The sequence below is a fragment of the Notolepis coatsorum genome, assembly GCF_963971535.1.
Source record: "Notolepis coatsorum genome assembly, chromosome: 7".
In the NCBI taxonomy this organism is placed as follows: Eukaryota; Metazoa; Chordata; class Actinopteri; order Aulopiformes; family Paralepididae; genus Notolepis; species Notolepis coatsorum.
This window is the reverse complement of record NC_140171.1, coordinates 18,953,357-18,979,716: the sequence shown is the minus strand read 5'-3', so window position 1 is coordinate 18,979,716 and position 26,360 is coordinate 18,953,357. Positions and strand designations below refer to the sequence as shown.

The following is a 26,360-nucleotide window of genomic DNA, read 5'->3' as shown; positions in this document are numbered from 1 at the left end:
CTAAGATCATGTGTCCTCCAGGAACTAGAGAACTAAGATCATGTGTCCACCAGGAACTAAGACCCTGTGTCCTCCAGGAACTAAATAACTAAGACCCTGTGTCCACCAGGAACTAGAGAACTAAGATCATGTGTCATCCAGGAACTAAGACCCTGTGTCATCCAGGAACTAGAGAACTAAGACCCTGTCTCCTCTAGGAACTAAATAACTAAGACCCTGTGTCCACCAGGAACTAGAGAACTAAGACCCTGTGTCCACCAGGAACTAAGACCCTGTGTCCACCAGGAACTAGAGAACTAAGACCCTGTGTCCACCAGGAACTAGAGAACTAAGACCCTGTGTCCACCAGGAACTAAGACCCTGTGTCCACCAGGAACTAGAGAACTAAGACCCTGTGTCCTCCAGGAACTAGAGAACTAAGACCTCTCTGCCTTTCTGCCTTAACCAGTGCTCCAGTGCCTTAACCCTTTCACTACCACACTACAGACGGTTAACCTTCTGTAGTATGGTAGTGAAAGGTTATGTAGTGTTAAAGGTTAACTTTCTGTAGTGTTGTAGTGAAAGGTTAACCTTCTGTAGTGTGGTAGTGAAAGGTTAACCGTCTGTAGTGTTGTAGTGAAAGGTTAACCTTCTGTAGTGTGGTAGTGAAAGGTTACCCCTTTGTAGTGTGGTAGTGAACACATTAACCCCTTGTAGTGTCGTAGTGAAAGGGTTACACCTGAAGATAAAACTGCTTTAAACCAGAAGATAAGCTTAAATTCTTGAATTGAGTGGCGTTCCCTTATAAGGTTGGCAGAAGCTGAATAGGGAGAGTATGTGTGGTGGTGAGGCTGGGGTCAGAGGTCAGCGTGGATCCTGGTGGGGGGGTCAGTGGGTGATGGAGGTACTGGGCCCCAGGGCCTCATATGCCATGTACTCTAAACGTAACACTAACTTCCCCCGGTGTGACAGACGGGGAAACGCAAGGAAAATACTACTACTTTTGTCTTCAGATAAGAGGGACAGCGTCCATTTCTTCAGGCAAAAAGCAGCAAATGTCTACGAAAGAGGAAGGCGAGTTCGCCGTACATTAAAACTCACAACAACAAAAAAACGTAATCAATCGACCTTTAATATTTCTCATCGCTAAGCGAACTTGCAACGAGGTATGTTGAAGATGAATTAATCAATGACATGTTAAACAGTCATAAATATGAAAAAAAAGGTCAGCCGTGAGTTTTAGTGTGCGGCGACCCCTAGCCCCCACCCCCCCCCCCCCCCGCTGCTTCATAGAGCAGCACATTTACATACACATTAATATTCCAGATACAAGCTTATATCCCGGGTAAGATAGCTGAGTCGAGATAAGGTGTTTACATCTCTATAACGTGATAACCTCGTTCCCAGTTTTATCTCCTCCGTGAGATAAAGACTGGTAAAGCACTACTGCCGAAAGTGTCTATGGGGTAGAACATCCGGTGTATGTACTTCCCCTGGAAGCTGCCTCCGAACGGACCAAACTTTTCCCCGAATCCTGTCGGCAAACAAGCTAGAACGTCCCGGTCATGTAGTAAATTCTCCAGGCAAAGCCGTTGCAGTGGCTTAAACGAGGAAATATTGTGCACTTCAAACGCTTCTATAATTGTTTTGTCGAAACCGCAAAGCCTGTAGCCGGTACTTCCTGTACTTCCGTTTTCACACTTTAGGAGGCATAGCTTTACCAGCCTAATAATGTGAGCACCCCACGCGCGTGACTGAACAAAACACTGTGAGCGTCACCATGGAAACGGAACTTACACAGACTGCAAAACCAGCAAGGCGTTGCCATGCGACAGTATCCCAGGTAAGGACAGCACTCGCCCCGCCATAACCATAATCATGGTTTCTCATCGTCGGGACGTGAGCTTCTCCCGGGCTATTTGTAAACGGTATATGACGTTTACATGCGTATAATTCATAGACTAAATACTCCAGTATCCTGAATATTATCAAAGTATTAATGTGCATGTAAACACACCCATAAGACTACTTCGGTCTATTGAGATACACCCTGTTTGCGTGTGTGTGCGTGTGTGTGTGTGTGTGCGTGTGCATGATCAAATGCTTCTTCAAGAGTCTCTAAGGTAGCAGCTGTTGTAGCTTTTTCGACGGAAACAAAACATCTGGTCTGAGTTTATTCCATTTCAAGTGTTCCCACCGACATCGGGATTCCAGGATTCATGAATCCAGTTCAGGCCTGAGACTCAGAGGCTTGGTTCAAGAGTCTGTTTCAGGCATAGATTCATCAAAGCCCCAAACCGTTCAGACTCAGAGTCCCAGAGTCTGACAGGGACAGAGGACCCAGAGTCCCAGAGTCCCCCCCCGCCCCCCGGGGACAGAGGCCCCTCAGAGGAAAGGGTTGTGACTGCGCGTGTGTGGCGGGGGCCGGGGGGAGAGGAGGGGGACCAGGGGCTGCGGGAGGTTGGAGGGGAGGTCCAGGAGCCCCGCGGAGGGCTGGGTGAGAGAGGACGGGAGGACGGGAGGCTGGTGGGACAGCCGGAGGGGCAGCGAGGGGCTGTAGGGGAGCATGTGCGGGGGCAGCGGGGAGGTGGAGGACGGACGCATCTGGTTGAGAGTGAGCCGGGGCTGGTCGCAGTGGAAGGGGTTGGTGGGAGAGGGAGCACTCATCAGACCTGGAGAGGGGGGGGGGAGAGAGAGAGAGGGTGGGGGAGAGGGAGACAGAGAGACAGGGAGAGAGATAGAGGGGGAGAGAGGGGGAGGTGGAAAAAAAGGAGAAAACATAAACATTACATCATTACATATGGGCTATATTGTATTCCCCTGCTGACAATATTGCTTTAAGAAAAACAACGATAAATTATATTATCGTCAGCTAAATTAATAAATGTCCAAGAAATGTCCAGAAAATGTTGCAGCATTTATTTTGAAGAATTCAGACCGGAAGTCTTATTGTTATTATGGCTGTAAATTAACACCTGACCACAGGTCTGAGGTCAGTACATAGAACTATCCTACATGTCTGAGGTCAGTACATAGAACTATCCTACATGTCTGAGGTCAGTACATAGAACTATCCTACATGTCTGAGGTCAGTACATGAAACTATCCTACAGGTCTGAGGTCAGTACATAGAACTATCCTACATGTCTGAGGTCAGTACATAGAACTATCCTACATGTCTGAGGTCAGTACATAGAACTATCCTACATGTCTGAGGTCAGTACATAGAACTATCCTACATGTCTGAGGTCAGTACATAGAACTATCCTACATGTCTGAGGTCAGTACATAGAACTATCCTACATGTCTGAGGTCAGTACATAGAACTATCCTACATGTCTGAGGTCAGTACATAGAACTATCCTACATGTCTGAGGTCAGTACATGGAACTATCCCTGAGTGCCTTTTTCACAATGGGAACGACTTAACGTTATCTGCGGCTTTGTAAGTCATAGTGTGAATCCAATGTGTTGCGTCAGCATCACCTCACTCGACCAAATCCGTGCCTCGGTTCTCGAGTTACATGACGATATGTCAGGCGTGCAACTTTTTACGTGCGCGTGTCAGATTACCCCCCCCGGACTCCTGAGGCTCCAGAACTGCCAATCATCCGCCGATTGTGAAAATGATTGGTCAGCGTTGTAGCCAATGAGTGTAACTTTCCAATGATACCCCACGTGGGGGGTGGGAATAAGGGATCTAGGTGAAAGGTGATGAGCAAAAACCAGAAGTGAATTTTTTTTCGAATGAATGGCAGTGGACGAGGAAATGGAATACTGGAGAGCTTTTTTTTGGCACACGGTTTACCCGGATCTCTCTAAAAGACAAATTTCTGAACTGATTTAAAAATGTTTTACCTGTACTAGCCATCAACACTGAGGAAGGAACATAATTGTTCCGAAACATGTTTGTTTCAGGCTGCCATTAAATAACCTAAATCTGTGAGTGCTGGTCCAAGCGTATTGCTTTCTTTTTCTATTAAACTCCACGGGATTTCAGCACCCAGTGTTATATTTTGTGAGCGCAGTCTATCTTGACTTAACCTGTACTACATAAGACTTCAGGCAGTGTTTTCCAGCTTATACCTATTTCTTTTTTTTACATATTTTTTTGGGGGGGGGATATTGCAACCACTACAGAAAAATGTGAGTACACAAGTTCAAGTTCAACTCAAGTTCAGACTTATGTTACTCTATTTCATTAGCACTAAAAGTTATTTTCCTTTTTTGTATTAGTAACTTCAGAATGTTATCTTTCAAAAGAGACCATTTATGCATGTGCTATAAGCATAAAGTATAAAGATAAGCGTTGCAAATAAAGTATGCAGTCCGCAAGTTCAAGTAAAAAAAAAATCACTTTTCTGCCCGCCTGTTAAGAGGTTAACACAATCTGCGCCAAGAACGAGTTAACTCGTTATTGCCCGCCATGCGTTCAGCGCCAACAACGAGTTAACTCGTTTTTGGGATCGTTATTTCGTTTATTCGCTATATCTATTCATAATTCATGGCTGCAGCCTCTGCAGACCCTTCAGACCCTGTCTGAGCTGGCAAACAGTCAACACCGCCCTCTACTGCCTTGCGGAGCTATTGCACTCCATTGCAAATGGGCTGGTGTGTTTTCTGAGCTGATCTGAGCCGTGGGGGCGGGGTTTAAATACTCAAGCGAGGCAGGCCAACGACGCCATGGAACACTAACCCCGCCCGCCCGTTCATGTGTAACGCTCTGTAATGTCGGGGACATGATCGCTGTGGATAACTGGAATGGCGATCAGATAATTGGATTCTTTTTTTTGCATTACATCAGAGACCAGGTAAGGACTCTATATATAAAATCTTGCGTTGATCTGATATTTCTTTCTCCCGCGATCAAAGCTATCTGTGTGTGTGTGTGGCTTTTTACCGTTGGGTGCAGGAGGTGGGGGGGGGGGGGAGCGCCGCGCTACGAGGGCCATTTCATGTATGCACGAGGAGATATAATAATGATAATCTAGCGTTGATTTCAGGATGATTAGATAATCAGCCGAAAAATTACAATGTGATGACTGGATTACACTAAAATGCCTTTTTCTCGTCTTTTCCTGGAATTACTCAGAATCACCCAAACCATACTCATATTCAAAACGGTATAAAACGGAAATGTACAGATGAAAAAACAATCAGTTTTTTGCATGTTGACCAGAAGCAACTCACTGACAGTCGACGGCGTTATTAGATCCATAGCTATAATATAAAATATAGTTTTAGGACTCGCAAGTTTGCCATTCTAAAACTATATCCATTGAATAAAGACCTGGCGCTGACGGGGGATCAGCGCCCCCTGCTGCTGGCAGTCAATGTGTTAACTAAACCTTCTCAGTTGGTGATTGTTCTGTTCAATATAGATTCAGTTGTTTGTTCCTATGGTTTAATACACCAAACATACAGTAATCAGTAATCAATACAGAAAGAACATCTACTCGATGCTCATTTTATGTGTCTGTTTTACTGCTGTGCGGAAGCACTTTTTGTACCCTTTTTCTTATCAACCGTATTGTGTCAGGATTGGAGAATCATTAAGACACTCTGCTGCGTGGACTCATTGCATCCAGACTGTGATTGTTGTACTGTAGATGAGAACTATTTTATTGTACTGCACTATTGCACTATTTTTAAAATGTTATATGTTGATTGAATATATTCAGCTGTGTGAACTTTGTAATGAAACTCAAAGTATTAACACATTGAGTGCCACGCCCCTTCCGGGGCGTAATTCAATAAACACATAGTAATTTTTCGCCTGATTATCGGATCTTCCTGAAATCAATGCTAGATCATAATTATTATCCTTCCTCGTGCACGCATGCAATGTTGTTCTATAATGTACCTTAGAACAGAGGAAAAGTGGAGTATATGGCTGTGACAGCACTAAACATCTAACATACTGCTGTGCTGAAGCACTTTTTTAGTTTTCTACCATTGTCTTATCAACCGTATTGTGTAAACATCTAAAATACTGGGTTGATATGTCTACTTTATGTGTATCTGCCAATTTCATGATTTTACATGTCTATTTTATGTGTATCAGTGACAATCAATCCATAAACAAAGAGGCCCATTAAAATGTTACAGTAGATCCTAATCTGAAATGTGATTTAATGTTGTATGCCTTATCCTGACTTTGTCTATTTTATACACATTTTATGATTATTTTATGCCTACTGTTATGTCTGCACTTCATGCATTGCTCTTGATCTGCCAATTTTGTGCTTATGTTATGCCTGCCTTTTTACTGCTGCAAAGCACTTTGAGCTGCAATTCTTGTATGAAAGGTGCTATACCAATAACGTTTATTATTACCGTATTCTACGTTGTGCGGTTTGACGAGCTCGGAGGCTACCGTAGGAGGGACTCAGGGTTCAGTGTTGAAGTGAAAGAGACAAGTAAACACAGCTCTAGCCTAAAGCTAACATCAGTTTCCTCATTCTGGAACATAACACATGTATTTACCATTTCCCTGTAACTGGCCTTTTCAACCGTATGGATAGAAACCATTTATTTCCCAATGTACCCAACGTTAGTAACTCGTACCGCATTTGCATTCCTTTGCTAACGAGAGCCGACATCTTTCCAAGGTTTTCTCCACTAAGTCAGGGGTTCCCAAAGTTTTCAGGCCGCGACCCCCGAAATAGTGTCAGAGAGCCGCGACCCCCACTATTATAGGAGGTAAAATATATAATATATCTTTTTAATTATAATATATATATATATATATATTTTTTTATAAATGGAAATGTATGGTTGAAACATGCAAACGTTCAAATGCACACACACTAATAAGCATTGGAGGCTTTTAACCAGGGCCGGACTGGGGAAATCATTCAGGCCAGGAAATATAGTGCAAAATATAGCCCCAGTCAGGCCACTTTTTAAGCGGGGGGTCTGGGGGTCCCCCACCAGGAAATCTTTTGTTACAAAGACTTCATTTCCTGCATTCTGGTGCAGGATTTTTTTTATTTGTACCCTTTAAATGCCAGTGTTTGTGATGGCATCACAAATTATTGTTAAAAAAACAGGCTAGCATATGTATGATTAGCAACAACACTGATTTTGATGGATTTTCATTTTTTTTTGTATACAATCTTTTATTCCCTTTGTGTGTGTGTGAGAGCAAGAGAGAGAGAGAGAGAGTGTGAGTTGCAGTGATCTCCTGGTTGTTCCCCACCTAGGTTATCTAACTATTGCGCTGCTGCAACTAGAAACACTGGCCTGGCCTGCTTCTAAGTTCAGTGGCCTGACTGCAAATTTTTTTTGAAGTCATCTGGCGACCCCCACTTTGGGAACCCCTGCACTAAGTTAGGGCTACATGCGGTAACGTTACAGGCTATACAGGGTCAGAACGTAGGCTCACATAATTATATTTTTTTGATAGGCTACAACAATGTGGTGAAGCAAGAGAGAAAGGGAGAGAAAGAGACTGACTATAGATTCATTCAGAACAGGCGTTGGATAATTAAATATCGTTCTGTTGTTATCGGGGATGGGTGAGGGCCATTATCGTGGGCCACGAGCCCGATACATAAACGATAATATCGACTCCTATCGCCCGAGCCTAGTGTGTGTGTGTGTGTTTTGTAGTTGCTCTCATTGGCAGCCGCAGATTATGGACGATATATTGCTTTCTGTACCTTTGAGGCGGACGCTGTATGTTGTTGTGCTCTCTGCCTGATTATATTGTATACTTCAACCTGGTTGTGTAACATGGCACGTCTGTGTGTGTCTGTGTGTGTCTGTGTGTGTCTGTGTGTGTTTGTGACAAGCCATGGTACCTGAGAGGAAGGGGTTATTGTGTGTCTTGTTGGGGGCGTTGGAGGGGATGAGGGCGTCCAGGTTGACCAGCGAGGCCCCCGTGGGGCCCAGGAAGGCCTCCGGGGTCCGACACATGCGGGTGTACGGGGCACCGAGGGGCGGGGCCAGCCGGGACAGGTCAAACATCTCCGGACTGGTCGTCCCTCCGCCGTTGACCCGGGGGCCGGCGCCGAACGGATCTGGATCCGGGTCCGCCCCGAACGGGTCTGGGTCCGTCTTTGCCCCGAACGGGTCTGGGTCCGTCTTTGCCCCGAACGGATCCGACTCTGCGTCTGGAGTTCACAAGAGACGGGTATGACATTATGGTAATGCGTTGAGCGTTCACAAAATCAGCACTATACGTGTTATGTAATCGCATACAGTGACCATTGCTTCAAACATCAGGGTTCCCAGACTTTTTTCCAGGAGTTTCTCTTAACAATCCAGGACAGCACATGCTCACAAACGGTCATATAATTTACCGGTACCGGCCTGGTATCGACATCCGAGAGACATCAGTGTGTGAAAATGACAAATGTCCAGTCAGTATTTTTGCCCATTACAAAGGGAGTACCACAGGGTTCAATCCTGGGGTCAGTATTTTCCATTGGTCAGTTTAAATCTGTAATGGCCAACCATTTCACTTCAGTCTGTAACCGTTTTGATTTATTTTAATTGTTTAACTGACTTTTCTGTTTTTGTATTGTATTAAGTATTGTTCCTCTCGACGTCATTGTAAATGAGAGCCTGCTCTCGATGATCTTTTGAGATTAAATAAAGATTGAATGAATGAATGAATGAATTGAACCTTTTTTTAACGATGCAGGATTCATGATGAAGTGTCTCACGTTCATTACAGGTGACCGTTACACCCGTCACAAAATGTACGTTTTGTAGTCATTACGGTTAGGATTTTCACAGCACTTTAACCTCTTATACATCGGACGGCCCGACGACTTGAACGTCACCTCTGATGGTGAAATGATTGACCGCCTTTGTAGTAGGGCTGGGCGATATGGCCTCTAAATGATATCACGATATTTTTTGGCTCTATCACGATACACGATATATATCGCAATATTTTGACATTTCCTCTAAAGCACTTAAAAAGGCTTGATTTAACCCTTTGATGGATACTTTCACGCAAATATGATGATCATAATAGTCCCTGCAACATATGTCTGCATTAAACCATGAAGATGCTTTCAAAAATAATTAAATGAAAAGTTTCAAAAAAAATTAAGATTAGTCTACTGACACACTAATACAGAGACAAATGTATCACAATTTATATAAAAACTCTTGGGTGCTTAAGACTTTTGCACAGTACTGTGTTTTCTATCCACTTTAGCCAAAAATACACAGATATATACTGTATGGATGAGGGTTTGTGCAAAACATCACAATGTCCACTATACGTTTAAAAAGTGTATCGTTAATGAACTGTACCAGATATTTATTTAATATCGTCATATTGCCCACCCCTACTTTGTAGCCAATGAAATTCTGGAGCCAACGGTATCCCACGCGAGGTCTGATTGCAATGACAAAGGGGCAGAAGCAGACGAACAAGTTCTTTGTTTTGACTTGCGCGTCTGAAAATGTGCGGCCATTTTGGATAATCATGCCGAATTATTGCCGGTACACACATTACAAAAACATGTGCAAAACACTCATTTTCCATGGGATTGTTATCAACTTTGGACGTGTACTAGATAAGACTTTAGGCTTTAGGTTTTCAGCTGGAACTCAAAAACAGCTGGAACTCAGAGTCATTCTTCAGTCTAAGTTCAGAATGTTTCCTTTCAAAAGAGACCAGGCTCATGCATGTGCTATAAGTGGTTCAAGAATAAATAAACAAAGGGAGCATGGGCCAAACTTGACCTGCAGAGCCCAAATTGGGCAGCACTGCTATAATCCTACAACAAACAGTTGAGCGAACCAAACAAAATACATACCTATGGGATAAAATACAATAATTATTTTTTAAAATGTTTAAGGATATTCTGTCATTTTTGTACATTTTCCAGGTTTTCCATGAATGGAAATCTAGTATCTGAATTTCCAGCTTTTCCACGACGATCGGGAACCCCTCATGTTTTTCTCAGTAAGTCAACGAGTACATATCACCTATTTTTCTAAAAGTGTCTGTAATCCGATTATCATTCTATGTTATTAGAATCATTTTAACGGAAGACAGGTTTTGATATGAGATGACTGTAATCCAGATGACTTGTGTGATACTGCAGGTTGAGTGACGTGTGATGAGTGTGCTACCTGTAGGGCTGCCGGGTTGGGGGGAGGAGATTCGAGGAGGCTGCTGCTTAGGCCCCTGCTCTTCCTGTACCGCGAATGGATCTGTCCCACCAGCCCCTGCATGGTAACATGACTCCTGATGAATACAGTACACTCATGCACAGGCAAACCAAATATGTAACACGTTTCAACTGCATTTAGTCTTTTATTGAATCGTACATATACTGCATCTTCAAAAAACGAATCACAAGAATGTGATGAATGTGTGTGAGCTTGCATGCTGCTGAGCGCTTGCCAGGGTAATCTGTATGTATATATTCGTTTTAGGATTTGTAATTAATTAATCTAATTAATCGCATTTGAATCGCATAACCATTTTATGCCTGATATTCTATATTCTATAATCATATTTCAAATTGCATGTGTCCGGATGGAAGAATTCAGTACTCTACAAAACCTTCTGTTTAATCATCTTCCATCTATTAATTTGCTTAGATTTTTCAGGTCTGGTCAATTTGAGCATAGTGTTATTCACAGTCAAAGATACAAAAAAAATGTAATTGATATTCTTATTTGGTTCATTACAATGTACTCAAGCCTAGTAACAGTATTCTGACACTGGGAATACATTCCCTGAGATCCATAGATGTTCCTAGAATCAGATACCAAGAACATGCAAATGGACCATATAAAAAAAAGTCTGTAAATGTGTATTCTACGTTCTTATGGAATGAATGAAATACAAAAAAAAATTATTTAATTTTTTTTTAATAATAATTATATATATATTTTTTTGTAATTCATTTTGAGTTAATTTTCATAACGCGATAATTTGCTGTGTAATTAATTAATCTAATTAACGCAATAAACTGACACCCCTAATATATATATATAAAATATATAGTACAGTATACTATAAATAGTACCTGTGTTCGTTGGGCTCTCCCAGCCGTGATTGATGGGGCTAGAGGAGGTGGGCGGGGCTTCCCAAGGGTCTGTCGGTGAGTCGGACGCCGGAGCCCAAGGATTGGATGTGTTAGTGGATGAGCGCGGGGCTGGCCAGGGGCTACCAACCACAGGAGTGCTTGACTGGACTGCTGCTGAGGGAACGAGTAAAGATATGTTGAATTGTTTAATGACCGTTTCACGCGCTCAGGAATCCGGAGGTTTTCGTAAATTTGTTAGTACAAACTTTTTACAAAGATAGTTACGAAGATACTTACGAACATGTTCGAGAATTAGGTCCAATAATCACAAAAAAATCTATTCTTCTCCTTTCTCCTGGTAAGTGGCCACATTTTATGCTTCACTCACTCTGCGCACTGTATTCCGACCGAAGAACCTGAATACAGTGGGCGTAAATAAAATCTGTGCCCAACATCATGATTTAAAAGCCCCCCCTTCCCCCCCCCCCCCCCCCCATCCACACTTGGTGGAAAAAGAGAGGGAGGGAAAAATACACTTTTTGGTGTGTTTTCCCTGCAATATCTCAGCCGAACATGCCAGTTAGAGTGTCGCATTTGTGTCGCCATCACCGGACGGGTCCTCCCGGCATGGCAAAAAGTGAGTTTCTAGTCACCCAACCCTAATTGGTGCTTGACAATGGACTGAAGGCTGGACACTGCTGTCACTCTACGTTGTACTGACATCTCTGGTCAATATTCAAATGAAGCCCTGTGTTGTGAAGGATCAGATTAAACCGAATATGTATATTTATTTATATATATATATTTAATTGTATTTGTATATCGTTTGATATCCCCTGTATATTCCTTGTACAATATGCATTGAATATCCCCGTTTCTACTAAACAGCCCATAATAGTTTCATTCTACCATTGGACGAGAACCTGGCGCCAGGTTGCCATACCCCTAGGTCCGAGTTCAATCGTGCCGCCTAACATGTCGAGGCAACCCCCGGTTCCGCGCAGTAATATGTCGGGCAAAATACGAATGGTACTATTTGTTCATAGCGCATATATATATGGCGCCAGTAAAGTAGAACCTTCTTTTAGTCCAGTTCTTTACCCTCCAACAGAGTGACAGACGCAAAAGCCTCCCCACGACGCACGTGCGGTGTAGTAAGGCCTACTTGGCCCAGAATAGGCATTGATATATCGTGTAGATTAATAGTTGAATGGTCATAGTTGGCACCATACCGTCGAGTTGGACGTATTCTATTAAGCTAATAGTAGTCTATTTATGTATGGTGCATCGTTCGGTTAGAGTTCTACAGTTATCAGTACCCCCATCGTTCCTGACGTTATCTGGACGCTTAACCAGGCTGGTCAGACCCCTAGTGGTGATTGCATCCGAGGAGCTCCGGGCCAAGAGCGACTGGACCTGTATATTGGATTACTCTACCCAGACGACGGCGAGCCTTCCACGGCTTGGATTATGCTTTGTGTGCTTTGATTATTCCATGGATAAAGGCCAACACTGCTGAGTGTTGGAATTACCCCCCGGAGAAGACTCCAGGTGAGACGGCGCTCTACACGTGAGGTCGCCTCACGTCTCTCCGTTGTGGACCGGCAGATACCGTTCCACAGAGGGTCCAGCTGTATTCGTCTGCGGCCCGAGGTTCTGTGGGCACCGTGTCCAAGACTTTGGATTCTCCCAAGACACCGTCGGCCAGATGGGATACCGCCAGCGGCTTCTCTAACCCCCCCCTCCTACTGTCTTACAACCAGCGGGACCCCCCCCCCCCCCCCTTAGTGTATCCAGCTATAATCATTTAAGTACCATCGCTATCGTTTCCTAAATATTCCAGGTTGTATACTTACTCCCTGCGCAACCAGAGATTGGACATTCAATGTTGATTTACCTACGACTACTCATTTGCCATAAAAGTGCATATTCCATATTTCAAATCATAAATGTAATTAAGTGATCGTTGTATACACCCTTTGCTGTATTAAACCTTCGATTTGGTACATTTGTGTTGGTTCGTTTCATCAGGTGGGAAAGTGTTCATCATACTTATATCTTGTACTGGGTGGCCAGAAGTTAAAGTACATGAGGTAGTGGTATTAAATATCATATCTAACAATACAGTCAGGGAATTGTACCCCTCAGTTACAATTGGTCCTTCGAGCCGGAGGGTAACTAGTGTAATATTAATATAGTGTTATTAATATCGAAATGGCCTATGATGAACACTCCACGAAACGATACTCCTAACCTAGAACGCCCGCGGCGCAGACGACAGACACCTCAGTACTTAGAGGCTTACACTGTCAGTCAACTACCTAGCCTTCGACAAACGGTAAACGCGGTAAAAGTAGAAAGTAAAATTATGTCTGACCTTAACGACCAGGTTTCCCCGACCACAGAGCCCCTAGTAGGTCCTAATGTAACTGACCAAGCTCACGGTGGGGACCAGGAGGGAATTGACATGCCTTTACCCCCCGCCACTACTCAAGAAGTAGTCCCCGACAAGCCCCGGGAGGAAGACAACCCTACAGAGAGAGAACTCTGCACGGAAGAAGAGGAGGAGAGCGCCGAGGAACTAGAGCTCCAGGACTCCCCAACAAGTACCCCCAGGAGCGGTTCACGCAGGAGCGGCTCACCTCCACAACCGCCTTCCCCCAGAGAAGCGGCGAGGATGCTACAACAGGCGTTCCTCGCCCGCCTGACAGCCTCTACCGAACGCGATCAACTTCAGGGTGAACGCGACCGTCTCCAAGCACAGGCGCTTAGCGAGCACGAACATTTTACTATTGAAAGAGAACGCCTCCAAGCGCAGCGACGGAGCGAAGAAGAGCGCATACGCCGGGAGATGAGACGCCGGGAGATGAGACGCCTTCAGACGGAAGAGAATATGGCAAGAGACCGGGCCGACGCCCAGCGCGCCGCTGCCGGTGCCCAAAGAGAAGCAGAGCGCGCCGCCGCCGACGCCCAGCGCGCCGCTGCCGGTGCCCAAAGAGACGCAGAGCGCGACAGACTACAAGCGCAACTAATAGAGCAGCTGATCAAAAGGACAACACCCTCTCCCTCCACCAGGGGTTCAAGGAACTCGTCGAGACAACAGTCAAGAGCAGCGCCTCCTAAACGAGCAAGCGACCCTGAACTTGACCAACAGACAAAGCCTATACCCCCCGCAGACCCCCTTCCCAGACCGGTCCAAGCGAGACCCAGCTGCAAGGAAGGAGCGGCATACACTGCGGAGAAGCAAGATAAACCACTACAGGATCTGGAAGATCTGATAGAGGAAGAAGAGGGAGAGGAGGAGAACCAAGCCCGACGACAGCACAGTACTCCACCGGACCAGGAGGTCCCATACAGTCCAGGCTATACCCCCGCGGCGCTGCGCTACAGACCCCCGACTCTATTCACGGGTGAGCACGACGCACGACCAGCCCCGAGGAATAGCACCTGGACCAGCTGGCTATGGTACCCTGTCGGTACCAGCCCACAGAGAGGCGCAAGAGGGGACTCGCCTAGGAGGCCTCTCCCCCAACGCCCGCTGATGTATCCGCCATCCACGGCGTCATACATCGCCACACCGACCACGCTGCTCCGCGCCTCCCTGATCAAAGACGGCTTTGATCTCCGGCAGCGGGCCAGCAGCGACCCCCCAGTATTGCGCAACCTCAACCCACACGTCACAGAGGACCCAGCAGCAGATGAAGAGGTCCAACACAGTGTGAAGAACAGTTTCTACGTGGACAACTGTTTACAAAGCGTTTCGACTCAAGAAGAAGCCGAGGCTCTCCTAATCAAGTTACGCGCCTCCCTGATCAAAGGCGGCTTTGATCTCAGGCAGTGGGCCAGCAGTGACCCGCAAGTATTGCGCAGCCTCTCCTCCGCGGACAAGGCTGCCAGCAGCGAGACCTGGATGGCGACAATCCCAGGAGAAGCCCAAGAAATGACACTAGGAATAGTCTGGCGCTTCAAAACAGACTCGCTCCACTATAGACACAAACCCTTGGCTACAGAGCAAGGAAGGTCGGCAGCGATACCGACCACCAGACGGAGTGTGTACAGAACACTCGCCAGACAATATGACCCATTGGGATGTATTCTACCTTACACCACCAGGGCAAAGATGATTGTACGAGCACTATGGGACAAGGACCAGGGCTGGGACGACCCAATACCCGCACACCTTGCCTCAACATGGAGAGAGTGGGAGACGGAACTCCGCTCACTCCCAGGTGTCAATATACGCCGCAGCTACTTCCCATCCACAGTGAGGCCAGAGACATGCGAGATTGAGCTACACGTCTTCAGCGACGCCTCCGAAGTAGCCTACGGATCGGTTGCCTATTTGTGTGCCAAAGAAATGGGAGGAAAGATACACACTGCTTTCATACTGGCCCGCTCAAGAATAGTCCCACGTAAGCAACAATCTATCCCACGTCTAGAGCTCTGCGCAGCCCTCGCAGGAGCGCATCTAGCCACGTTAATCCAACGTGAACTCACCATTCCGGTGCATAGAACAATCTTGTGGTCAGATTCCACGACAGTACTCACATGGATTAAGTCTGATTCATGCAGATACAAAGTCTTCGTGGGAGTCAGAGTCACCGAGATTCAAGAATTAACAGAAGAAGCAAGCTGGAGGTATGTGGACACCAAACACAACCCAGCTGACGTCATCACCCGGGGAATGTCCCTGGATGACCTAACCCGTCGCAACATCTACAGTGACGGACCAGCATTCCTCAAGCTCCCGGAAGGAGATTGGCCTACGCCCACCCCGAGGGAAGCAAGTAATGAGGAGGCTGAGAACAAGAAGCCTATGTTCTGTGGACTGAGCACTGTCGCCTCCACAGACCCCAACATAGATGACTGCATTACCCTAGAGAGTGCGCAACAAAGAACATTCCTGCGGCACCACCCAGAGATTCAGTCCACCACTGACATGTCAGCAGCTGACTACGAAGAAGCAGAACTTCTTCTACTACAACGAGCCCAGAGAGACTCGTTCCCCGATGAGCTAGACTGTCTACAGGGAGGAAACCCCGTCCCATCAGACAGCAGACTGATTCACCTGGCACCAGAGAGTGACGCACATAATCTCATCAGAGTGGGTGGTCGCCTGCGGAGAGCCCCCGATCTACCAGATGACATTAAGCACCCGATCGTCTTGAACAGCCGACACAAGGTCACAGAGCTGATCATAAAGAAATACGACGAGGATGTACACCACGCAGGAGCAGAGAGAGTCTTCGCGGAGATCAGACGTCGTTATTGGATATTGCAAGGGAGAGAAGCAGTACGGCGCTTCCAGCGAACCTGTCTAGACTGCCGTAAGTGGCGCGCGCAGCCCAGCATACCACGGATGGCTGACTTACCCCCCTGTCGCCTCCGAATCGGCGACAAGCCATTCCACTCCACAGGCATGGACTGCTTTGGCCCGTTGTATATAAAGAGAGGAAGAGGCACCGAGAAGCGGTGGGGTATTGTATTCAAATGCATGACCACCAGAGCGATACATATCGAGCTCCTTCCGACCATGAGCACAGACTCATTCCTTATGGCCTTCCGGAGATTCACATCACGGAAAGGAAAACCGTCTACATTGTTGTCTGATCACGGGACCAACTTCAAAGGCGGAGAAAGAGAGCTGAGAGAGAGCTTCCAAGCTATGGGCCCAGAACTTAAGACCCACCTCGCTCCAGCCCAGATTGACTTCCAGTTTAATCCCCCGAACGCACCCCACTTCGGTGGAACCTGGGAACGAGAAGTACGTTCTATAAAGACAGCCCTGTACGCCGTACTCGGAGCCCAGACTGTGGCAGAGGAAGTCCTAATGACAGTCCTCACGGAGATCGAGGGAGTATTGAACTCAAAGTCCCTCGGTTACGTCTCCAGTGATGTAGCAGATGTCGACCCAGTCACCCCCAACACACTCCTAATGGGGCGGCTGGACCCCGCGCTACCCCAGACAATGTACAGGCCTGAAGAAGCGAACGGCCGAAGAATGTGGAGGTACAGCCAAGTACTAGCTGACAAGTTTTGGAGCAGCTTCCTACTTCACTACCTACTGTCTCTACAGACCCGCCAGAAGTGGGTAAAAGAGAGAGACAATTTGACAGAAGGAACAGTCGTCATGATTATTGACCAGTCGCTACCCAGAGCTATGTGGCCGGCTGGCCGCGTAAGCAAAGTGATCACCGGTGCCGATGGCAAGGTCCGAGCAGCTGAAATACTCGTCCAAGGGCGCACTTACACACGTCCCGTGGCGAGGCTCATAGAACTGCCCCGACTCCCAGATACTATCGATGATGACCATGACCCTATGACTTTGTGAGTTGACTGACCCTTACAGCGGACCTTGAGTGGTAGACAGTGCGGTTAATCTGTCTCTGCTTAGCTAATTAGGTGGGACTAATTAGGGGGCGGCTGTTGTGAAGGATCAGATTAAACCGAATATGTATATTTATTTATATATATATATTTAATTGTATTTGTATATCGTTTGATATCCCCTGTATATTCCTTGTACAATATGCATTGAATATCCCCGTTTCTACTAAACAGCCCATAATAGTTTCATTCTACCATTGGACGAGAACCTGGCGCCAGGTTGCCATACCCCTAGGTCCAAGTTCAATCGTGCCGCCTAACATGTCGAGGCAACCCCCGGTTCCGCGCAGTAATATGTCGGGCGAAATACGAATGGTACTATTTGTTCATAGCGCATATATATATGGCGCCAGTAAAGTAGAACCTTCTTTTAGTCCAGTTCTTTACCCTCCAACAGAGTGACAGACGCAAAAGCCTCCCCACGACGCACGTGCGGTGTAGTAAGGCCTACTTGGCCCAGAATAGGCATTGAGATATCGTGTAGATTAATAGTTGAATGGTCATAGTTGGCACCATACCGTCGAGTTGGACGTATTCTATTAAGCTAATAGTAGTCTATTTATGTATGGTGCATCGTTCGGTTAGAGTTCTACAGTTATCAGTACCCCCATCGTTCCTGACGTTATCTGGACGCTTAACCAGGCTGGTCAGACCCCTAGTGGTGATTGCATCCGAGGAGCTCCGGGCCAAGAGCGACTGGACCTGTATATTGGATTACTCTACCCAGACGACGGCGAGCCTTCCACGGCTTGGATTATGCTTTGTGTGCTTTGATTATTCCATGGATAAAGGCCAACACTGCTGAGTGTTGGAATTACCCCCCGGAGAGGACTCCAGGTGAGACGGCGCTCTACACGTGAGGTCGCCTCACGTCTCTCCGTTGTGGACCGGCAGATACCGTTCCACAGAGGGTCCAGCTGTATTCGTCTGCGGCCCGAGGTTCTGTGGGCACCGTGTCCAAGACTTTGGATTCTCCCAAGACACCGTCGGCCAGATGGGATACCGCCAGCAGCTTCTCTAACCCCCCCCTCCTACTGTCTTACAACCAGCGGGACCCCCCCCCCCCCCTTAGTGTATCCAGCTATAATCATTTAAGTACCATCGCTATCGTTTCCTAAATATTCCAGGTTGTATACTTACTCCCTGCGCAACCAGAGATTGGACATTCAATGTTGATTTACCTACGACTACTCATTTGCCATAAAAGTGCATATTCCATATTTCAAATCATAAATGTAATTAAGTGATCGTTGTATACACCCTTTGCTGTATTAAACCTTCGATTTGGTACATTTGTGTTGGTTCGTTTCATCAGGTGGGAAAGTGTTCATCATACTTATATCTTGTACTGGGTGGCCAGAAGTTAAAGTACATGAGGTAGTGGTATTAAATATCATATCTAACAATACAGTCAGGGAATTGTACCCCTCAGTTACACCCTGTCCACTGGGATTGTTCCGTACTTCAACTCTAAAGGAAACGTCAGTCCACTTATTCCAGGTCTGATCGCTTTTATCCAAATCGACTTACAAGTTCTGTACAACAGGTCAGCAGGAAGGGTACAACTCTGGCAGCTGAGTAACATTGTTCGTCAAACAGTGTTGAAACTTGGGTGCTACAGTGTTGAGTGCATAGTAGTATAGACAGTAGTATAGATAGTAGGTAATAATATATGCAAAGAAGATTAGTATGATCTCGCAAAGAGCATGATAGTTTTAAGTACAAAGGTTAGTATATATAAAAAATAAATTCTTCTTTTTTTATTATGTTTTAATTAGTTTGTACTACCGGGCAGTCCGGTGTAGAGAGAGAGAGAGAGAGAGAGAGAGAGAGGAAGAGCGGGAGACAGAGCGGGGGGAAGACATTCGGCAAAGGACGCCGGGTCCGGGAATCGAACCCGGGTTGGCCACTTTGCGATGCAGCACGTTACATGGGTCGCCACTTGGGTGCCCAGAAATTCTTCTTTATTTCAGATATTGATTGAAGTGTGTTTTTAGTCGATGGTGGAAAATTGGACGTGTTTCAGCTGCTCTGACTTGTGGGGAGTTCATTCCACCATTGTGGAGCAAGGACAGAGAATAGCCTGCTTCTCTTTGATGACCCGGAGCTCAGATGGGAGTGGGTCTGAGGTGGCCAGAAGATGCAGAGCGTAGGGGTCCCGCGTCTTACAATTGGGTAGCTTGAACCTCAAAATTGGGAGTATTTTCATGAAATTGTTCGACATGCAAACCTAGCACTGTGGAGTGTGTCTGTGTGTGTGTGTGACTAGCCACTCACCTATGGAGTCCCATGGATCAGATTCGGGCCGAGGTTGTGCAGAGTTCCAAGGGTCGTTCGAAGGGGGTGGGGCCTCAGTAGGGGAGGGGCCAAATATACCCACCAGGTCCAGCATGGCCGACTGCAGAGAGAACAAATCAGACCGGCTGTGAGTTTGGATCTAGCAACTCCTACCCTGCTCCCGTCACTCATCTGTGTTTGTAGGTCTAAATAGAAGTGGACAGGTGTTTATTTTATAGTCTGAAGCTATCTAGAATATAGGGCCTAATCTTGATGGGAGGGACATTTTAGAAATGGGGGAACATATGGCTGTGGGAACATAGGGATGACCCCTTATCTACTCGTCTGACTCTGGAGAAGACGGTAAGTGAATGTCCCGTAATGTTGGCGTGTTCCTTTAAGCTTTACTAGGAGGGTATTTTCAACCATAGCAGATGAAACAAAAGACAGAAAAAAACCTTTGGTACACGGTTCCCCCATTTCAGGGTTTCAGTGGAACGCAGCCAATATGGAGCAGTTCATCACATGTCAGCTCATGCAGATGAAGGGAAAGTGCGACGCACAGTTTCACCCTATTTCACAAGGATGTCTCCTTCCCTCGGTCTGAGGGCCTCAAAGGTGTTCATCTGTCAGTCATTTTACCAGTCTGTAGTGGCCAGTGTCCTCTTCTATGCTGTGGCATGCTGGGGGGGCTACATCAACTTGAGGGACAACCACAAACTGAACAAGCTGGTGAGGATGGCTAGCTCCGTGGTGGGAGTCGAGCTGGTCAGACTAGAGGTGGTGGCAAGAAGGGGATGAGAAGGAAGCTGGCTGCTATCCTGGATAATCCCTCTCACCCCCTCTAACGATGAGCTAGTCAAGATGAGAAGCACGTTCAGTCAGACTCGTACCCCCCCGACACTCAACTAACCGCCTCGGCCAATCCTTCATACCAGCGGCCATCAGGCTCCACAACAGTGGGCAGGGACCGCTGCCAGACATCCAACTACTAGGAACTTCCATCACTGAGTGTGTCTGACTCCCACCAAAACGGACAATATATAAAGTATATCACGGCTACATACCTTATGCATACTGCACCTTATGTGTATACTGTATACTTACTTCATCAGAGCATAATATTTAGCATTTTTAGATTATATATATTAAATTATATTTTAGTTTATTAGATTATATGTATGGTAACTATATTTATTGTATGGCAAATATAATTAGAGAGGGCAGATACCCTCATCTTGCACCTTGACCTTTTTACGCTGCCTACTTGCCCTTATGCGCATGCCCAGAGTTATATTGTTTACACTACACAATAATTATATATTTTTTTTTACTTCTCCACTATATGATAATTTTACTACCTGTATCATGTCTTCTACTACCTGTAGCTCCCCTCGCCCTCCCCCATGCTGCTATGATGGGGCGACAGTGGCTTGGGAGGTAGAGCAGTCGTCTTGCAATCCGGAGGTTCCCGGTTCGATTCCCGCTCCTCCCGGGCAGCGTGTCCTTGAGCAAGACACTTTGCTCCCGATGAGCCGGTTGGCACCTTGCATGGTTGCCTCCGCCGTGAATGTGTGAGTGAATGGGTAAAATGTGAGTAACAAAATTGTAAAGCGCTTTGGATAAAAGCGCTATATAAAAAGGCAGCCATTTACCATGATGCCTGAATTTCCCCAAGACGATCAATAAAGGAATATCTTATATTATCTTACATACCTGCATATAATCATTTTTACATATCTGTAGATACTATATCTATATATGTACATATCCCTTACCTACTCTTACTAGTTACGCTGTTGGCCAGTATGACTTACTACCATAGTGGTTTTATATCTGTATCACTGTACATATTGGTATTACAACTCTGTATCTACATCTGATTAGCACTATACTCAGTAGTACTAATTCATATATTTTATACCCAATTTAATTACCTTACTACCATACCAACTTACTATTGCGCTTTACTGTTACATTTGCATTCTGGTTGGATGCCAAACTTATTTTCATTGTACTGTACTTGTGCTGTATAATGACAATACATTTTAATCTAATCTAATCTAAAATGCCATGAAAGGGCTTCTTTAGTTTTCCAATAGGAGGGATGGTGTCCTCATATACATAATAAAAATAATAATAATAATAATAATAACTTCATTTTGTATAGTGCCTTTCATGAAACCCAAGGTCGCTTTACATAGGGCGATAACAACAATAACAAACATGGTAGACAAGACACACAACATTAAATGTTGTTGGTCAAAGGCCATGTTAAAGCGGTGAGTTTTAAGGTGTTCTTTGAAGCAGAGTTGGGGTGTTGTGGAGTTCTGCAGGAGGGAGTTCCAGAGGGTGGGAGCTGCCACGCTGAAAGCTCTGTCCCCAAAGGTCCGCAGTCTGGTTCGGGGAATGGAGAGCTGACCGGTGTCCGAGAATCGCAGGGACCGTGACTGGGTGTGGGGGTGGAGGAGGTCAGTGAGGTACTGAGGTGCCAGAGCATGGAGGGACTTGTAAGTGATGAGGAGGGTTTTGTAGGTGATGCAGGATTTGATGGGGAGCCAGTGGAGGTGGATGAGGGTAGGGGTGAACCTTCCGGAGCAGAGCCTTGGGTGCCACAACCATGAGCTCAGTTTTATTGTTGTTTAGTTTGAGGAGGTTAGATGACATCCAGGTTTTTATTTTGTGGATCATATACATGGGTCATATACATACACGACCACTTCTTCAAGTGCAGGCAAAATGCAGAGGGAAAACATGAAAAAAGGACGATTTGCCACATAGTAAAACTCATAAATAAACATTTTTGATTGTTATTAAATATGAATTAGGCGAATTAATTAATTAAACATGAATGAATTAAAAAGGTTAGTCTATGCATTTTAGTGTGCAGTGTCCACGTCTCGTGCTTAGCTTAGCATGTCAAAATGAATGGGGATTTTGTTGTTTTTAAAGGTAGACTCTCTAACGCTGTCAAACAGCGAACTCTAGGCAAAAGAGCCCCTCTTGGTGTTGTGCTTTGTTTAAAAAAAGTTAGGAGTATAGGAGAGGGGTTGTTATTAGATTAGATTAGAGTCAAGTTTATTGTGATTGCACAAGGTAGAAGCACAACAAAATGAAGTTTGCATCTAACTTGAAGTGAAGTGCATTGTTATGTACAATGTGTATGTATGAAATAACTATAGTTCAAGTTTCTTTAATAGTTGTCATACAGAAGTACAGAATACTTTTATACAAAATGCTTCTTACTGTTTCGCTCCAGAGACTGTGTTAGACAAGATAGTATGAAATAAAATAGTATAGCATGTAAAATAGAAGTAAAAATAGAGGTCACAGTGTTCAGTATAGACATATGTACAATGTTCGATGCAGAATAGAAGTAACTGAGTTACCATACAATATACAATATACTATGCAATGTACTAATGTACAATACTATATAGTGCAGAGCAGAAATGGGATGAGGTACAATTTAGGTACAATTTACAGTAAGGTGTGCGAGTTGTAGTGCAAATCCTTTACCAATAAATATAAAGTGTAAAGTGTGTTTAGGTGATCTAAAGTGTGGAGAGTGGGTGCTGCAGTGAGTTGCCCGTTTAAAGTGAGTGTGTATATGAAGTACGTATATGAAAACACTACAGAGTATATGCAATATTAACAGTATAAACAGAGTGAGATGCTATTAACACTATAGGCAGTAGTATAAATATGGACACACTATGGGCAATACAACCAATCTAACCAGTGGTTTAAATAATATGAGTAGATATGAAATATATAGAATATATAGGGTGTTCTATCATATTACTGGTCACACCTCAGGCTCTGCCAAGAGAGGTCTGGAGAAATGCACAGCATAATAAGTTACTATATACAGTAGCTATAGTTCAAGTTCAAGTTAAATCTTTGTTTTATTTGTCACATACAGTATAAGGTACATGTACATTACAGTGAAATGCTTGGTTCTGTATGAGCCTCCTGAGATTGTGCTTCATACAGTAAAAGAAAAAAGACCACACACTATACAACATAATACAATATACAAAACTAAAGTACAAAATGCAAAACAAACTGCAAAAATGCCAAAATTAGGAGAATTTGGCATATACATTATAGTATATACATTTATGATATAATGTATACTATATATATATATATCAATAACATAATATATATATATAACAAAATAATAAAATAACGAAAATAAATGATGGAATAACAACAGACCGACTGCTGTTTGAGTAGGAAGCCATGACTCAATGAGACATCCCGATAGAAGGGCTGTTTTATTAGTAGGACACCATGACTCAATGAGACATCCCGATAGAAGGGCTGTTTTATTAGTAGGACACCATGACTCAATGAGACATCCCGATAGAAGGGCTGTTTTATTAGTAGGACACCATGACTCAATGAGACATCCTGATAGCAGGGCTGTTTGTGTAGGAAGCCATGACTCAATGAGACATCCCGATAGCAGGGCTGTTTGTGTAGGAAGCCATGACTCAATGAGACATCCTGATAGCAGGGCTGTTTGTGTAGGAAGCCATGAGCCCTTCTGATGGCAGGTAAATGGTGCATTTATATAGAGCTTTTATCCAAAGTGCTTTACAATTTGTTCCTCACCTTTGACCTATTCACTCACACATTCACTCACCGACGGCGGAGGAGAGCAGCTTCTCATCGGGAGGAGCAGTTAGGGGTTAAAAGTGTCTTGCTCAAGGACACTTCGACATGCTGCCCGGGAGGAGCGGGAATCGAACTGGGAACCTCTGGATTACCAAGACGACTGCTCTACCTCCTGAGTCCCTGTCGCCCCAACAACACATATGGACGATAATATGGTAAATATCGACACATTGCCCAGCCCTACTACACATGCAAGAGCGCAATTGGTTGAATTCCAGGATACAAATGAACCACTACTCTCAGGATCAGTGCTTGTGACCTCTCTGATTGGTTGTATTCCAGGATACAAATGAACCACTACTCTCAGGATCAGTGCTTGTGACCTCTCTGATTGGTTGTATTCCAGGATACAAATGAACCACTACTCTCAGGATCAGTGCTTCTCTGACCATAAAGAAGAAGCCGTCATCCTCAATATTTCATCGTGAACATGAGGAGCGACTGAGTTCTGCAAAGAAAAAACAACAACAACAACAACAACACATGAACGACCAATCACGAACCCACCCACACAACCTTTATGTAAGATGAGCGGGAACCCTGATTGGTTTGTTGACAGGCCAATGAGCGCGGGAGCTGGTGCGCTAGTAAGATAAGAAGCAGCGCTCTCAGGGAAATGTCACGCGGCTGAGCTCAAGGTTAGACGGGGCAAAGGCATTACCATTCGGCATACACCTCCTTCTCCATCTCACATCTCTCAGGCCTATCCTTCCTTTCTCTCTCTCTCTCTCTCACCCCCTCTCCTACTCTCTCTGTCACTCTCCCCCCCTCTCTCTCATACTCTCTTGCCCTCTCTCTCATACTCTCTCCCCCGCTTCTACTCTCTTTCTCATACCCCCTCATTCTCTCTCTCTCTCATATTCTCTTTCCCTCTCCCCCTCTCCTACTCTCTCTATCACTCTCGCCCCTCTCCCATTCTCATACTCTATTGCCCTCTCTCTCATACTCTCTCCACCACTTCTACTCTCTTTCTCATACTCCCTCATTCTCTCTATCTCTCTCTCTCTCATATTCTCTTTCCCTCTCTCCCCTCCCCTACTCTCTCTGTCACTCTCCCCCCTCTCCCACTCTCATACTTGTAAACAGCCACACTCAAACACCCACACACACACACACACACAGATGCATCCACCCACCTACCCACGTGCATGTACATGTGCACACAGACACAGACACACACACACACGCACACGCACACACACACGCACACGCACACGCACATGCACACACACACACACACAGACTCACTCCCTCACCTCCCGTGTCCCTGACTGGCTCTCTCTCCTGCTCTCATCCAGAGCCTTCTGTAAGAGCGACGCGTCTCCTTGGCGACAGCGCTGGTCCTGCAGGGGCGGCATCGTGACACCATCAGCATAATTACCATGGCAACGCTGTAGTGTGGACACACACACACACACACACACACACACACATACACACGCACAGGGAGAGAGAGAGGGAGAGGGAGAGGGAGGCACACACACAAACATTAGTTGGTCTCAGAGAGAGAGAGAGAGAGAGAGAGAGAGAGAGAGAGAGAGAGAGAGAGAGAGAGAGAGAGAGAGAGAGAGAGAGAGAGAGAGTATGAGAGAGAGAATGAGAGAGAGAGCGAGAGAAAGAGAGAGAGAGAGAGAGTATCACCACACGGCTGTAGTGGACTAAGCATGTGTTAGGAGAGGAGAGGCCTCAGCAGACAGCAGGGCAGCATGAGAACAGACACAGTCAGCACTACTAGACCTCTGGACTAGAGAGGGAGGGACGAGGAGGGAGGAAGCAAGGACACACGGTACGGCCACACCGCTAAACAATCTGCAGAGAGAGAGAGAGAGAGAGAGAGAGAGAGAGAGAGAGAGGGGGGTGGAAGAGAGGACGACGAGAGGAGGAGAGACCGACTGGAGAGAGGCTATAGGAGGAGACAAGAGTGTTAGGAGGAAAATGAGGTGGTTATCTAGCAGAGAGGAATTATACAGGTTAGGCAGAAAGTTATAGGGAATGAACACGACACAGCGCATGTCATAGTTTGCT

General features: G+C 45.5%; 1 protein-coding gene across 1 annotated transcript in view; it reads right to left on the bottom strand.

The window, feature by feature from the left end:
* Positions 1–2,364: 2,364 nt before the first annotated feature.
* The window catches only part of epn3b (epsin 3b), a gene marked incomplete at both ends in the record, with an annotated part of 44,862 nt that continues 20,866 nt past the window's right edge, over positions 2,365–26,360 (bottom strand). The window contains 6 exons of the mRNA XM_084318205.1: positions 2,365–2,651; positions 7,785–8,090; positions 10,081–10,176; positions 10,986–11,156; positions 19,650–19,770; positions 25,592–25,678. Of these exons, the coding sequence (XP_084174331.1) occupies positions 2,365–2,651; positions 7,785–8,090; positions 10,081–10,176; positions 10,986–11,156; positions 19,650–19,770; positions 25,592–25,678 (1,068 nt within the window). The remainder of the gene's footprint in view (positions 2,652–7,784; positions 8,091–10,080; positions 10,177–10,985; positions 11,157–19,649; positions 19,771–25,591; positions 25,679–26,360) is intronic.